The 15,942-nt window shown below is 40.3% G+C and overlaps 1 protein-coding gene across 6 annotated transcripts in view; it reads left to right on the forward strand.

Moving 5' to 3' along the window:
* The window catches only part of LOC140992105 (diacylglycerol kinase zeta-like), a 103,783-nt gene that overhangs the window by 76,046 nt on the left and 11,795 nt on the right, over positions 1–15,942 (forward strand). For all 6 annotated transcript variants that reach the window (XM_073462360.1, XM_073462359.1, XM_073462361.1 and 3 more), the window contains 5 exons: positions 4,101–4,190; positions 6,998–7,054; positions 8,895–8,938; positions 14,673–14,713; positions 15,328–15,448. In XM_073462360.1, the coding sequence (XP_073318461.1) occupies positions 4,101–4,190; positions 6,998–7,054; positions 8,895–8,938; positions 14,673–14,713; positions 15,328–15,448 (353 nt within the window). The remainder of the gene's footprint in view (positions 1–4,100; positions 4,191–6,997; positions 7,055–8,894; positions 8,939–14,672; positions 14,714–15,327; positions 15,449–15,942) is intronic.

Below are 15,942 nucleotides of genomic sequence, written 5' to 3' on the forward strand. Positions count from 1 at the left end.
TGCAGTTCTACTTCATGCAGGCTTTGCCCTCTAACAGGCTCAATAGGCTTGACAATTCAAACTGTGAAGCAGCAAACTGAAATTACCATGTGCTTGCTCAACCTACCAACTACACTGAGTTGAGACCTTCCCTCAGAAAAGATATGTATACAAACGAGTGACAAATAGGGAAAACCAATGTAACTTGTCTTCTTGGGTCACCACGTGCACCCAAACAGATTCAATGTACCTTGCCATTGATTCTGCAGGTGTCTGGAACTCTACTGGAGGGAGTCAACACAATTCTTGCAATATAGATATTCCCTTATTTGGTTTCCTCTACCCTCTATTGTGTCATTTTTCCACTAATGTGTTTGGCCGCAATGAGTCTTTTCCATCACCAGTTCTACTGCGCTGAGGTGAACCGAGCCGTGCCAGCAATGGACCTGCTCTGGAGTAGGGCCAAGCCGGGCATGCCCCACCTCCAAGCGGGCGGTGGTGACGTCTCAGGACTGCAGCCAACCCGTAACAAGCATCCGTCTCCCTCTAAAATCGATACTGAACTCATGTCTATGCAGGAAACCTGAGAGAATCGGACCAAACCGAGTAATCACAAGTGAAACATAACGCTGCACAAAGAGATTATTAGCCATGCTAAATAGCGTGCCCTGCTACTGACCTGTTCTACTCTGCCTCCAATCTGCTGTCATGCCTCTGCTAGAGTATGTTAAGCATGCCGTTCCTACAGTGATCGTCGGCATTCACAGATTTGGAAAAAAAAGTGCTTTAAAGTGTGTGAAAACACATGACACTTTATGTTGTGTTGTTACCTAAAGTAACAGCATGATGTTAATGTTGTCTTTGTTATGGCTATGCTGTTAAGTTAATTTGTGTTTGCCTGTATAATTTGTGTTCCTAAAAACATGATGTAATGTGTTCACTCATTAGCATCAGTGCCCTTTTGAATGCTAGTTGTTAGTATAAGTGGACATGCTGTGTTGACAGCATGACTCAAGTTAATTGACCCTTGCTAATAGGAGTGGAGTGTACAAGTCTGGTGTTAAGAACCTGGAACTGTAATTACTTTTCCCGAGTTTAATTATTTGGTGTCTTGGAGCCATGAACACTCTGATTATTAGCTATTGAAAAAAAACACATAGATAATATATCAGTGTGTTAAAATGAATGCTTACGGGATCATAATGGTTCTTCCTGGCATTTGGGCTGCTGTGTGGATGTAAAATACAAAATGTGAACATGCAAAGATTAGCATACAGAATAGAAAGAGGGTATAAATAAAGTAACAGGTACAATGTGAGTATAGGCAGAGCAACGTAACCTGCTGATCCTGACAACACTTCCCTTTGGCTACGTGTGTGTGTTTGCATGCACGTGTGTGTGTGTGTGTGTGTGTGTGTGTGTGTGTGTGTGTGTGTGTGTGTGTGTGTGTGTGTGCGTATGTGTGTGTGTGTGCATTTGTGTTGGCGGGCTGATTTGCAATGCTGAGTGCACTGAGTGGGAGGATGAGGAGGAGAGATGAGACCAAGAGGCAGGGGCAGAGTGAGGGAGAAATGGGCTCAGGAGAAGGATAGAGTCAGAAAAACAGTGGAGAGAGAGAAAAATGGAATGCATGTCAGAGCACTCAAGAGTCACACCAATCTACTGTACTTAGACACGCACACACACACACAAACAGTGTAGCATTTTGCCCACGCAGGGCCAGAGGTGAACGTTATTCCTCCCACTATAATTACCTCTCTCTCTCTCTGCTTCCCTCTATCTCTCTGTCTCTGCCAAACACACTGAAAGACACCTACACACAAAAACATTTTGTTTTTAAAATGATTTTTGAGCTGATAGCTTCAGATACTGTCAGTTTGCACTTCAGGTGAAAATATGTTAACTTAGACACAACGCTCGCAAGACATCAGGCTCTCCAGCAGTCAGGGAATTTCTGAAATATTAGTGAGGTATATTTCAGGAAAGGAAACTTTGTGATTTTCACTGTATAGGAGAAGTCACAGTCACATGAATATAGTGGCTCTGACGGGGCTGGTTTCTTCTGGGTAGTTCTGTTTCCCCCACCATTAAAGCATGTAATGCGATAATTTTTCTGTCGGTGTCCTTGACTGAGGCACTGGCCTAGATGTCTTGGCTGGACGCCATACGATGGCTGCCCACTGCTCTTTAGGGATGAGTTATATGCAGAGAACAAGTTTCACTACATTGTTTAAAGTATGATGGTATGTATTGTGTTTGTACTGTACAACAGGGTAAAGCTAGCATGGACAGGAGAGCTACGTTTATCACAGGGCAAGTGTTTTGTGGTTGAAACCACAGCTGTGGAGCTCTTGCCGAAGTACAAGTCTTTAGACTTTCAAGCAATGTTTTATATCAACATGGATAAGAAATTCTTGGAAGGGCTCAGAATCATTGGAAGTTTCAACATATATATATATATATATATATATATATATATATATATATATATATATATATATATATATATATATATATATATATATATATATATATATATATATATGTTTTTTCCCAGCTGAAAACCCCAGGGGCTGTTTTGAAATGGGTAGGAGCACTTGAGAGCGCTTTGAAGGCACAGCGTTTTTCAGCTGAGATGGTTTTGCAGCCAGTAAAAATGTTGGAGGACATGAGCGTGAAGCAGTCGGATGATGGGAGAGCGGATAGGACAGGGGAGGCAAGGGAGACAAGGAGCGAAGGTCGCAGCAGATAGGGACAGTATGGGTGGATAGGAGAGGTTTGGGAAAGGGGGACCTACCTGCAATATTTGATACTGATGAGCTAAATATGTGTTTTTCTTGTAACAATAGCACCACCGACAAAGCACTGCTAATCTCAGTGACAAACAAAAGGCTCCAAATGGTTTGTTCGAGGGCAGTTTATAATTTGAAGCAGCAACAGCATGAAATGTGTTTGCATCAGCTGTGAGATACAAATACAACATGTAGTCTATACGGCTGGATGAAAGCAAACACTCAGAAACATAGGTGTAAAACTAAACCCCAAACCACAGATTTAATCACAGGAGACCATTAACAATTATACTCTCTCAGCCACTCATGTGTTGAGCCCCAGACACAGTGGTTGTGGCACCATTATGGGTTGGCTCCTGTTGGCCCTGCTAGCACGGGTAATTACAACAGCATCGGTCAGCGTGGGTGTTGCTTGCTGTGAGGCTGCAGTGTAAACACATATAACCGTGGTTTGCGTCTGCATGGTGTAACTGAAGCTACTCGAAAAAACTTTGTACAGGCATGACAACATGACGCTGCTTCTGCCTCTGCTTCTAAGAGAAAATGGCCATTATTCAACTTCCAAAAAGAGGTTGCTTGTCATGTTGTTGGGTGCTGAAAAGACATTCGGGGTGTATTCAGTAAAATCTTTAAAAGTCATCCACTATCATGGCATGCTAGTGGATCAGTCTTAGTAGGTGACATCATGTCAGTGATACTCTGCTCTCCTAAACCAGACTTACTATATATCCTTTGCCCCGATTTTTTTATTTTTGGTGTTGCAGTTATGGACTTCATGTGAGACTCTTATACCCTTTTAGCGATGTCTAGGCTTCTTTAAGTTTCTTCCAATTGAATATTCCTTAGAGAATTTCAGATACATTCTGCTTCGTCTTGTTTTGCCCACAGCTAAACAGCCTTCAGAGTGCTTTGGTGTTCCTTCTCCTTTTTTCTGCCAGTGCCTTTGTCTCATTCATGCTCATTATCTCAGTGTTTAACTATTTAACTCTTAATCTAGGAAGGATCCACACTTACCAGATAAGTGAATGCAAAGAGGTTAAAAAAAAGGCTGTGGCTCATAGTTTTGAAATTTGATTTCAATCATCATCCCATCACTGTATGTTTATTATGTGAAAATCTGTTGCAAAACAACCTCACAGGGATATCAGATATATTTGTTAGGGAAAATTACTTCATTAAGAAAAAATATTGAGGTCTCAGATGAATCAACAGACCACATCCTCTAAATCATCTGAACTCGGTACAGGAAACATCCAGCCCTGGCTGTATCTGTCTCTGACTGAGTTAGAGTTTGTTCATTGACTATGTTTCCTCTGTGTTCTGCTGTAGTTCTTCCCAGAGGCAGCGAGTGAACAGTGACAGCTCTGCAGCTGAAGCTCTGACACACAACTCAACACCTGTGGCCAGCAAACTCAGCAGGTTAGTATACTCTTAGTTGGCTGTATCTTTTTTGTTTTTATCAGAAAAATAAGATGTGACATTAGTACAACAAAGCTTACACAATCGGTGGTTTGACACGTCGAAATGCATTAAACGTATGCATTAATCACATACAAAGGCTTGGAGACTTAAGTGAAACGGATGTGAAAGAGAATTGTTTTGAGGTGGGGCATGAGGAATAGGGCAACATGTGAGTGCTTATGTAAAGGGTACTGCACAATGAGGTGTCCATTACTAGGAATTAAAGGAGGCCAGAACTGTCCAACATGCAGGGTCAATTGCCTCTGAAGAGTCCATTAATTTGTGATTACCAACAACTTGAAGGGCATTATTATTATAACATGATCACCTGCCAAAGAAGTAAAATTAAGAACATTAATTTTTTTACTAACATGTGTTTTGCAAATAAATTTTTTTTGCAAGCAATAACTCAACACAGAGTTTGACCAATAGCTCAAACAAGCAGTATTATTGTAGCTTGTGTGTTACAGGCACCATCCTGAGGTGGTCAGAGAATGCACTGAAGGACTACTCTTAGTGTTGTAAACAAGATATTTGAAAAGATGAATACATTTGTATTTAATTTATTTTTAACGTTGTGCTGTCTGCAGCCAGCTGATGCCAATGCCAGTCATTTTAGATAAAGGCTATAGTGCAATAATTTGGAACGATGAACAGACAGTTTCACTGGAACTACTTCCGATCAGAATCAAGTATTCAACTGGGCCAAATCAACTTTCTTTCTTCAGAATAGCTTTAGAGTTAGCCTGCATTAGTCCTACATAGGGTTGCTTTAATTATCCACCTTAATGCATGTACACCAGTACACTTCGCCTTTCTGTTTCTCTGGCAGCCCGCCCAAGTAAAGTGTATTTGTGGGAAACACTGTTACTACATTAGTAAGACAGGTACTGTTCTCAAACAAAGTACCTGTTGGATAATCCGAGACTTTAAGCATTGCCGACCGTTAAACTTCTCTCTGAGATATTTTACTATGTATATTCCTCATGAAAAAACCTCCAAAACAATGCTGGAGACGTTTTTTTTTTTTTTTCATCTTAGTAGGCTTTATTGTAATGAATTTAACATGTACTGCCAAACCACAATTACAATTATGAAATAATAAAGAAGGGATTTCCCCCAACATTGTGAATATCATTAATTAATTGAATAAAATAGATTTAATGTAGTTCACTCTTGAGAATTGGAAGATCACCTTTTAGAATGGTTAAAACATACAGTTTAGACTGACTGAGAGTTGGAAAACATTTCCCTGTGGTGTTGCTGTTGGCACAGCTGTCACAAAGACAGCGTTAGCAACATGGTTACCGCTAATGACCTGGCTACTGTCCAAAGCAAGAAACAACCACAAGAATCCCAATTTGACCTGTAAACCCCAATCTTTGTACTAGAAAAGGGAAGAGTAAAACACTTGGTTGTAATTAAGAAGTAGCCAGGTTCTGTTACTGATTCTGAAGAAAGAATGCCGGGTATGAACCATCTCAAGTCTAAGTTGTGAGGTGAAACATCGAGTTTGACACAACACTCAAGTGCTCTCCATCGGGTGAATGCCTGTCCGTTGCATTCTGAAACCGCCTCATCCTTCAGCTGCTCTTACATGCTGAAATGCCCACAGGCAGCTTATTTTTCAAGCACATTGTACCACAGCCTCAGCACAGTAGCAGGAAAACGGACAGAGTGAAGGGAGGCGATTGAAAGACGGGTGAACAGATCGGTTTCTATCACTCTGCCTTTTCGCCTTCTTTGCCTCCTGCGTCAGTGGAGTTCTTTTTCTTTTGCAGCATAGAGTTATTCCAGTTGTTCCATCGTTACCTGGGGATACTGACCAGAGAAACAATGCCTCTTCCTGTTTTGGTTGCACAATGGCAGATGCGCTTAAGAAAGACTAGCACAGCGAAAGTGAGGTTTTTAGGGAACTGATCTATATGAGGATGGTGCCATTATTCTACTGCCATTTCACATTGGAATGAGTTCTTTATTCAGAATAAGTTGTCTATTGCCAGTTAGAATATGTCACTCCCCAATTATGTTGTAGTGCCCAAATAATGTCCCCAAATCTCTCAAATTGCCAAGATGTTTACATTATTGTCCTCAAAGAAATAATTTTCCTCCTTCAGATATAAGTGGACAGCTTGGCCAGAGAAGACAGATGGTTTGAAAGAGGAGTAAAAGAATCCATCTATGTCAAACTTGAATGACCATCCTGAACAGAGGAGGTGGCCTACGACATTACTTATCACCCACCTACAATGCAGTACTGAGTTCCCTCCCCAGACAGCTTAACAACCACTCACACCTGGGCTCACCTAGCCCTAGCAACCCACATGAAGGCCGGTTGGGTCAACGACCTACAAGTGGCCCTAACGACTCTGAAACTCAGAGCTCACACGTGTCCTTAACGACTCTGTAAGGACACTCCCACACAGAGTTTAAAAGCCTGCAACTCCCCTCCAGTTAGTCAGAACTGAAGAAGCCTCTTGGATGAGAGGTGAAACGTCTTCAAGAAACTGAAACAAGTCCAGTTGCCTACGATACAGCACTTAGGATCCTACAAAGTTTTCTCAGCGCTACAGTCAAAATTAAGTTTGACTGACTATGCTAGTAAAGCTCTATGAGTGGAGAGCTTTGTCACAATTTTACCACTTCCTGGACATTGATTATTGCACCAATTCATTGCCACAAGTGACATCAGCAGATGCAGCAATCACACGCTTTTTCCTCAGGAAATGCAAATGATCTGGTTTGTCATCACTGTTGTTTTGCAGGGCGGGTTGCATCCATCGTTCCAACACCACTGCAGCTGATTTTAAACCAAGACTAAGGTCAGTAAACTGGCAAACATATATTGTTCTGTTATTTAAATAAAATAAATCAATTATCAACACATCACAGGAGTATAGATGTATCCAACAGACTGTGGAGCTCACTGTAAAACAAAGATGTGGTGCACATTCATTTAATCAATTACACATTCAGTTTCCACTGTATACTGCCAAAAGGGTCACTGAAGATACAAGAAGCAGCTTTCTCAGTATGGATATTATATATTATATTAATATTGGCTGCTTTGTCACTCATGGCTGCTGTCCTCTCATGACTAACCTTTAACATTTCTGAAGCTACCACATACAAAGTCCAACAGTCGATGCCAAAGCCTAAGGTATGAGAAAGCTTTCACAAGAAGTGTGCTGTGGTTTGGCAGGGTTTGTTGCCAGCAGTTTGATGTGGCTGCGTCTTTTTGTGTGGGTGTGTGTTTTAGTTGTATTCTCTAACAACCCCTATGCAAAGCTCTTGTGATATTGTCAGTTTGATTCAAGTCTCTATGTCACATTCCTCTGCTCATTAAAACATCCTGGTACTCATTAGAGCAGAGCAGTGCTCTGTTCATTAAAACACTATTGCAATGACAATGTATGTGTGTGTGTGTGTGTGTGTGTGTGTGTGCGCGTGCGTGCGTTCGTTCGTGCATGCATGTGTGTGTGTGTAAAAGCAAAGTGAGCTCCTCTTCCGCTAAGAGGTATGACAGGTCGTCAGATTTATTCTCCTCAAAGCTTCTCATCAATTGTAATCTCTCATTTATTTATGACCAGTAGTTCTAAACTTCCCATTTTACAGCCTGCATGTTCAAAATACAACACATATGATAACATGTATACTTGCTATATAGTAGTTGATTTACATACTTTACAAGCCTCCACACCAGTATCAGCCATGACCAGAGGCAATTATGTTTCTGGGTTGTCTATCACAAAAGTCAAAGGTCACTGTGATTTCATAAAACACATTTCTGGCCATAAGAAACAAGTCATACACTAGTTGTAAAAAAAAAAAAAAATATGATGATATTTTATATCCAATAGTTCAAAGGTCAACTTCACCGTGACATCATAATGTTCTGCTAGTTCATTTCATTTACATTTAGTATTAAATATACATTATAAAATATATTTCCATTCAGAAGTTACATTTTGCTCCAAAAATAATTGCTGACCTAAGATGCGATAGACATATTTGCCACCCCCATTTCAAAAAACTATTTGGATCTGCAAGATTCACATGGTATACCTGGCTGATGGTAAAAATGGCGATTGTTTGTAGGAAAGGTATTAGAATTTGCACAAATATACTCAAACAAAGGGAATTAGGAGTTAAGTTCTGTCTCTCGCATAAACCTGTTTCAAATTAAGAACTTGTCCCTCACTACAGTCTAATCGATTTGAGGAAATATAGTATTTGGGCAGCAGGACTTTGCATGTGGGACTGAGTCAAAATGAACTACACTGTGTGTGCTCATGGTAATAAAGAAACATGTCACCCAGTGTAACTCATTCATGAGTTATTAATAGTTTTTAGAGAACAACGGAGCTCTATGGCACACGGGAATAAGATATATCAAATTTATATAGAGATATATTTATGTTGGTTTGGGTCTGCACATGGGATCTGATGAGTGTATGAAACATTCACCTGCCGTACCGACTTACTGCTGATGTGTGCATGCAATGACCCATTTCCATATTATGTTTTGTTTTGCTCAAAGCAAAGACAAACATGTGTACAGGAGTGTGCATAATCATGTGTGCACTGCAAATGGCAGTAAACGCGACTGAACTTAAACAGTAAGTGGTTGAGCAGCTCCTCTGTCTCTGTCTCTCTCCCCAGACAGGAAAAGAGCCAGAAGACAAGTGAAACAGAGAGAGAAAAGGGTAACACACACACACACACACACACACACACACACACAAACACAAACACAAATTTCTGTCTTTCAATGTTTGTGAGGACACCCATTTAATATAATGCATTCACTAGCCCCTAACCCTAAACCTTACTCCAACTACGAAGCATCTCTAACGTCAAATCTTCAAACAGTCCTGAAGTAGTGAGGGTCGGTCAAAATGTCCTCACACACACACACACGCATACACACACACACACGCATACACACACACACACACACGTGCACATGCACATTTGTTTGTCATATAGGTAGTTTGTCGGACCTGGCTGTTGACGTCTGATTTAAGGATTCATTTAAACTTCACGTTACACACAGAACTGAACCTTGCAGCTGACAGGTGTACCTGTGGGTAAGAAGGGAGACAGCCTTTGTCTCCAGACAGACTGTTTTCTTCTCTGACACATATTTTGTCAACCTCTGTCTCCTTGCACTCACTTTGCATTCTCGGAGATGGGTGTGTGGGAGTCTGAGCTTTCTTTTCTCTCAGCTTCACTGTGAAATTATTCTCTTTGGGAACGTGCAGTTTTTCCCTGCATGATCTGGTTCAGTTGTGTTTATTTCTTGGGCGGTGAGTTTGCCAGCAGGTTTGCGTTTGATTTCAGTTTTAGCGTTCTGCATTTTGAGTTGAACACTACCCGGTTCTTGCTGTCAATGATTAAAGTCACTATGGAAATCAGTCCCATTCTGCAACAACAGCAGCTAATACAGTCATGCTGTTATTTCTGAAAGTGACATTGAATGCCAGCTGTTTCAGAGGAAAACTGTCTTAACAACTTCCCACTGCTTAGTACACACATAAGTTGACATCATTATGATTTACTTATTTTTTTAAGTTTCTTCAATAATTCCTGTCAGTTACCAAATCAACCAAATTACTCACCAAATTAGTGGTGGAGCTCATGACAAGTTATTTTTACTGGGGAGGAAACACTAGCAGTCAGACCTGAGCTGGATTAACCCTCTCAGGGGCCTGAGGCCTCTGGGACATTATTGATGCCCCATTTACATGTTCCTTGTATTAGTCAGTAAATTGTGTGTATGACAACTTGTTGAGTAAAAATCTATTTGAATGTGCACCATGTAAGCACAATATAAACTTGAATAATAATGGCCTTAAAACATTTTTTTAACTGAGCCCCCCATCTTAGGGGGATTCAATTGTAGCTAATAAAACAAGTGTCACATAAAGGCTCATTATATTTCAGTATATATTGTCGTTGAGCAGTACAGTACATACAATATTACCAAACAAACTTGCAGGCATTCAAAATACCATAAAATAGTTGCAATATGGAATCCGGAGCCTTTGTGAAGATCTGGTGTCCAAAGGCAATTGCCTGCTTTGGCCGGTTTGTAATGTTGCCTTGTATGTAGTTCAGTTCAACCTGTAAGTGGGGATGTAATAACCAGTTAAATGGATGCACCAACCTTCATAATGTCTACATCAAATAAAGACTGAGGTCTGTATTTAAGATGCAAAGAATAAACTTGTTGAGTCTTTTATCTTTGAGTAATTACATTTTTGTCTTGGAATACCAAGTTTAAGCAAATCACTGAAGTTAGGTTCAGACCAGAGATTGGCGAGAAGACAACATTTTATATCAGACAATGTGCCTGGTAATGAAAACAGCTGGTTAAGTCCGTAATAAGCTGGTAGCTGGTGAAGATGAAAGAGAAAATCACCTCATCAATTTACTTAAGTAACAGCCATGTCTGTATGACAAAAGCCCTAAAATGTACTGCTACACTAACAACTTAAGTGCTTGTCCTCTGCTCTGCCATGATGAAGTTGTATTAGAACGTTGCAACGTTGGGGATGATGCAGCAGTGTGAACTGATCTGGTGCATCTCGACCCAGGCCGGCTGATGGTGTTGCCTGTGCCTCAGCTTGTCAAGTCGCTGGTAGTTTTGTTTTAGAATGTAATGCATATAATCGATGTAATCAGTGCCTACTGCTAAAGTGACAACACTGCTTGTCCTCTGCTCCCTTACTCTCACTCGCTCAACCACACACTCACTTGGTGAAGCACACCTTTTTGTTTTCACTATTTCATCATTACTAGAAATGCAACTGTAGCAGGTAACTCACTCCCGCTGTGCTCATTCATATTTTAAGATGCTAAAAATGATATCCCACTATAAAAAAGAGCCAGCAGTTTGAACAGAAGTACAGAGAGTTTTGCTGGGGACTGGGATGATGTGCCATCTCATTTGGTAGCATTGTTGTGAAGTGGAAGGTTTTCAAAATGTTTTTCAGATGAGCACATTGTAAATAACTGCAAGTTTCCACTCATCCCGAATCTCTGGTCTGCACAGGCCATACATGCATTAAAAGAAATCTAATTTCCTCTATGCTGGCTGTGAAGAGAGCCCTTCTCAGTGATTGCACTTCAAAAAATGGAGAAAATAAACACACTTCTTGTTTTGTGTAAAAATGACTTCTAAAGTTTAGTTAAAGTTATTATGATAGTTCAGGAGTCTGAGTAGCCGATGGAGTGGGGATTGCCTGTCTGTTGAGTGTAGGGTTATTGCTGTTGTTTTGTCATGGCAAAAATAATACACAATCACCAGGACAAATACTGTACCTCCACCACACTAGGAAGCGAGGAAATGTGTGTTAAAGATAAGAGAAACTGACTTTATATACTAGGATATGGGCGGATAGGGTAATGTTCTCCTTAATTTGCATAATTTGGTTTATGTCGTGGAAACATTTAAATTCAATTTCTCGTTGTGTATAACATACATGAATCTCCTACTTCTAACGCAGACACTCATCCTTTTCTCTTTCATCCCGACGTACAGACAGCTCCCGTAAGGGTTGGACAGGTTGACTGCATCAAACTGAGGAGTTCAATGGAGCAAGTGACGTGTGTGTGTGTGTGTGTGTGTGTGTGTGTGTGTGTGTGTGTGTGAGAGAGAGGGCGAGGGTGTGTGTGCCAATTTATGAGTCTGTGCGAGATCGAAAGAGGGTGACGGGTCTTTGCATATTCCCTATGGTTTCATAAATCTCTCCTCTCCTCTCCTCTCCTCTCCTCTCTTCTCCTCTCTTCTCCTCTCCTCTCCTTTCCTTTCCTTTCCTTTCCTCTCCTCTCCTCTCCTCTCCTCTCCTCTCCTCTCCTCTCCTCTCCTCTCCTCTCCTCTCCTCTCCTCTCCTCTCCTCTCCTCTCCTCTCATGCTTAAGAATGACTCTCATTTTCTCTGGTTTACTTAATTCCTTCTCTGGGCTAAATTCATTTAATTCTTACATTCAAAGTGTGTGTTGGGTTTTGTGGTTTGTGTGTTGTTTTTGATTTGTCTTGCGGCCACAAAAGCTCTTAGAGGTTTTTGAAGTCTTCTCTCTCTCTCTCTGTCTCTGTCTCTTGCTCTGTCTCTTGCTCTCTCTCACACTCACACACACACACACACACACACACACACACACACAAACACACGCACTAAGCTTAACATAACTGGATTTGGACTCAGCTATTTAGAGAAAGAGAGAGAGAGAGGGAGTGAGAGCCCGAATTGAGGTCAACCTAATAAACATTCATCTCATATGTCAGCCTGGCTTCAGCCATACACACAGAATATGTTTCATCCAATAAGCTATGACACAAACATGCTGTGTGTCTGTGTTTTAAAAGGTTTTGATGAGGAGTGTACATTATAATTATGATGATGTTATTGGCTTCATCTGTACTCTTTTAATTCCATAATGAATGCCCCCTATTTGTGTGATAGGGTAGGATATATCATTATATGCACTTCTGGTGAGGTCCAACAGGCACAAATTACTGCACAAATTACTGCACAACTTACTGTACAAATTTTAGGTTTAATGCATCAAAGCATTAAACCTAAAGACTTGTGGTAGGTTCTGTGTAATAACCATGATTGAAGGCTGCAAAATGCTAAACTACCTGTCTCTATTTCATTTAACATCACAAATCATATTTGCCAGACACAAGGTAGCATGTTTATCCTTTACACACCCCAGTAAAAATCATTTACATTTTTTTAAGTGAAAATTAGATGCAAAAGATACCATTCCAACTAAAATCATGACCCATATCTCAGTCACAATGTGACGTTTTTCATCCAGCCCTACTTTTTACATAATTTACATTTCAAACTCCAAAGGATTTTCTTTTGTGAACATGCATTTTTATTGGTCATTCACCATTTTTTGCCTTACATAATATGAATGTATTACAAGAAATATTGTAGGTAATCATTTGGGGGGAGCTGGATAGTGATATTTATTTATCAGTGAAATTTTTACCCTATTCACATGTAGTGTCTACCCAAACAAACAAAAAAAGAAAACAATAGTACAACAACTGAGTTTGCTTTGACTGAGAATGACACTCATTAGAGCGCATACCTCCACCAACAGCCAGCAGTCCATGGGGATGGGGATGGGGATGGGGATCAGCAACATGACAGATAAGCAGGTACATCAGGCTGTCGTCAGCAGGTGAACTCATGTGATCTCTAGCAATGGCAACATAACAAAGAGGGAAGAGAAGAAAGAGCGTTAGAAGCATCATGCCAAGTTATACTTTTTTTTTTGTTTTACCTTTATTTATTCAGGGGTGTTTGGTGATGAGAGAGTGATGCTCTCTTTTTCAGGGACACCCTGATCACATTCACACACAGTTACTCATTTACCCCTGGAAACTCCACCGCACAGGCTATACCTTCTCTAACCTTCTGGCCACCACTGACCCACTTACTTACTATTATAGTTTATCTGCTGATTACCTCTTAATGGATTAGTCATCTTGTCTATAAAATGTCAGAAAACTGTTCAAAAGAATAGACAATATCCCGAACCCCGTGGTGATGTCTTGTTTCATTCAAACAATAGCTGAAATCCCACAGATTTACTGTGTTGCTCACAGCTGCTTTATACTGAATGAAAAGCTTCTCCTTTAGTTTCTTTAAATCCCTGCAGCCATCTGACGGCAGCAGGACACATTCAGTATGTTGATATATCTGCAGCTTCTCATTTGAGTGCAGTGCTATTCCACACAGACGATGACAGTGTTAACCTTGATTGAATGGCATACAAACAACATCACCCTACTACAGAGTAAGCGCACACTATGCTCACTTCATACTGGCCGGTTATAGCAGAGCATTCTGCCTGTTATGTGAGAGATGTCGGATTACCAGAGTTTATTAATCCTTTGCGTCACAGCCTTCTTTCCAACGTTTCTTTTAAAGTTATGTTTCATATTTTATTCCAAGATGCACTGCAGTGCAGATACTTCAAGTTAACATGAGTTGCAATAATATGTGACCATATACAACAAATTAAAACTGAAATGGCAATCATTAAACTGACTTCAATGGACATTAATTATAATATTAGTGTGTTGTCATTGTACTAATTCACTTTTAGAGAAGCCCACACCACACGAACCAAAATGGTAGCCCTACCACCATGTGCTTTCTTTGCATTGTGATTCTTTTGTGTATTTTGCGACTTGTAATTTATGATGCTCTGACTCTTTTATCTGCACACTAATGTTATCCTGTGATTGCTTGTTATCTTAAAGCACCATTACGCAACTTTTTAAAAACCTTTTTGATGGTACAGTGTCTTGTAATAGGGTGAACTGTATCTGTCACAGCCACTCTGCCCCCTATCATTTGTTGCAGCTGCTACTCTTCTAAAAAAAACCCCTCTCTCTCTGTCTTCATGCTAGAGATGCTGATCGAATGTGTAAAGAACAAGGATATGAAGAAGGTGAGTTTCATTTCAATCTGTCATGAATGTTTCAATACTCATCCATCTTAGATATGGATTTGTCTTAAAGCTTTAGGCTACTTTTGAAAATTAAAGTCAGCTGCACACCTGTTATATCTCTACATTGTAACAACTTTCTCACAATACTTGGAGATGTAATGTCAGTTTTAAGCTGTTCTCATTTTAATTTTGACAACTTAGAATGGGGGTTAGATACTGTATGACATCATGGGTTGGCTTGGCACAGCACGGCTGAAACAGACCAACCCTGGCCCATGGTACAACCCTGTAATGTTTTCTCTGTGATTAGAGAAGTTATTGGTATTAATTAAAATGGATATAATTTAAGGATGGAAAGAGCGGTCACTCACCCATAGTGTAATGAAAGCATAGAGTACCTTTGGGTAAGTTAGTATGAATATCATTTTTTTGCTCTGGACATTTTCTTTTCTCAAATCAAGGAGCTTGTTCTGATATCCGTAAGTGGTAAAAAAAAATCAATTGATGCAGTTTGTAGTGAGATTTTTTCTGTTACTATTTGTTGTATTCAATAAAAATGTTGCCACGAATTGCATTTTGTTTTACATCTCATTTAACCACCATTTCACCAAAAGCTGCAGGAGCTGCACCTGAAGGGAGCAGACCTCACAACACTGGACTTGTCAGGCTGCACTTTACTGCACCATGCTGTCAGCACAGGAAGCAAAGAGATGGTCCGTTACATCCTTGACAATGGTAACTGCAGCAATCCTTCATCCATTATGAATTCGAATTTATCATATAACCAAACAGTAGGATATAGATTCAATGAAATTTTAGTGGATGAGATGGCTAACACCTTAGCAAGTGGGGCCAATTCCGTACAGGGGACCATGCATCCTAATAGTATGCACATCAAAACTAGAGACCTTCTTCTTGCCACGACGCTGCTCAACATGTTCATGTTCCAACCAATGACTTTTCAGTAGTCATTACTACATTATAATGTGAGTACTCAATACTCAAAGGTCGGACCAAACTTCAAACTTATCGTGCTTGTAGGAGAAAAATATGATTCTCCCAGGTCATTCTGTCCTCACACGATAGGAGGTCATACATATCCTGTTCGTGACGCCAATTTGTTGTGGAATTTCGGCTCGCTTGACCATTCAGGAGAGATGAAGAATACTGAGAGACACCGATGACTTAAGTTAAAGTAGTTTATACAAACTTGATCAAGAAGGAACAAC

Source organism: Pagrus major, chromosome 24 (genome assembly GCF_040436345.1).
Source record: "Pagrus major chromosome 24, Pma_NU_1.0".
Classification (NCBI taxonomy): domain Eukaryota; kingdom Metazoa; phylum Chordata; class Actinopteri; order Spariformes; family Sparidae; genus Pagrus; species Pagrus major.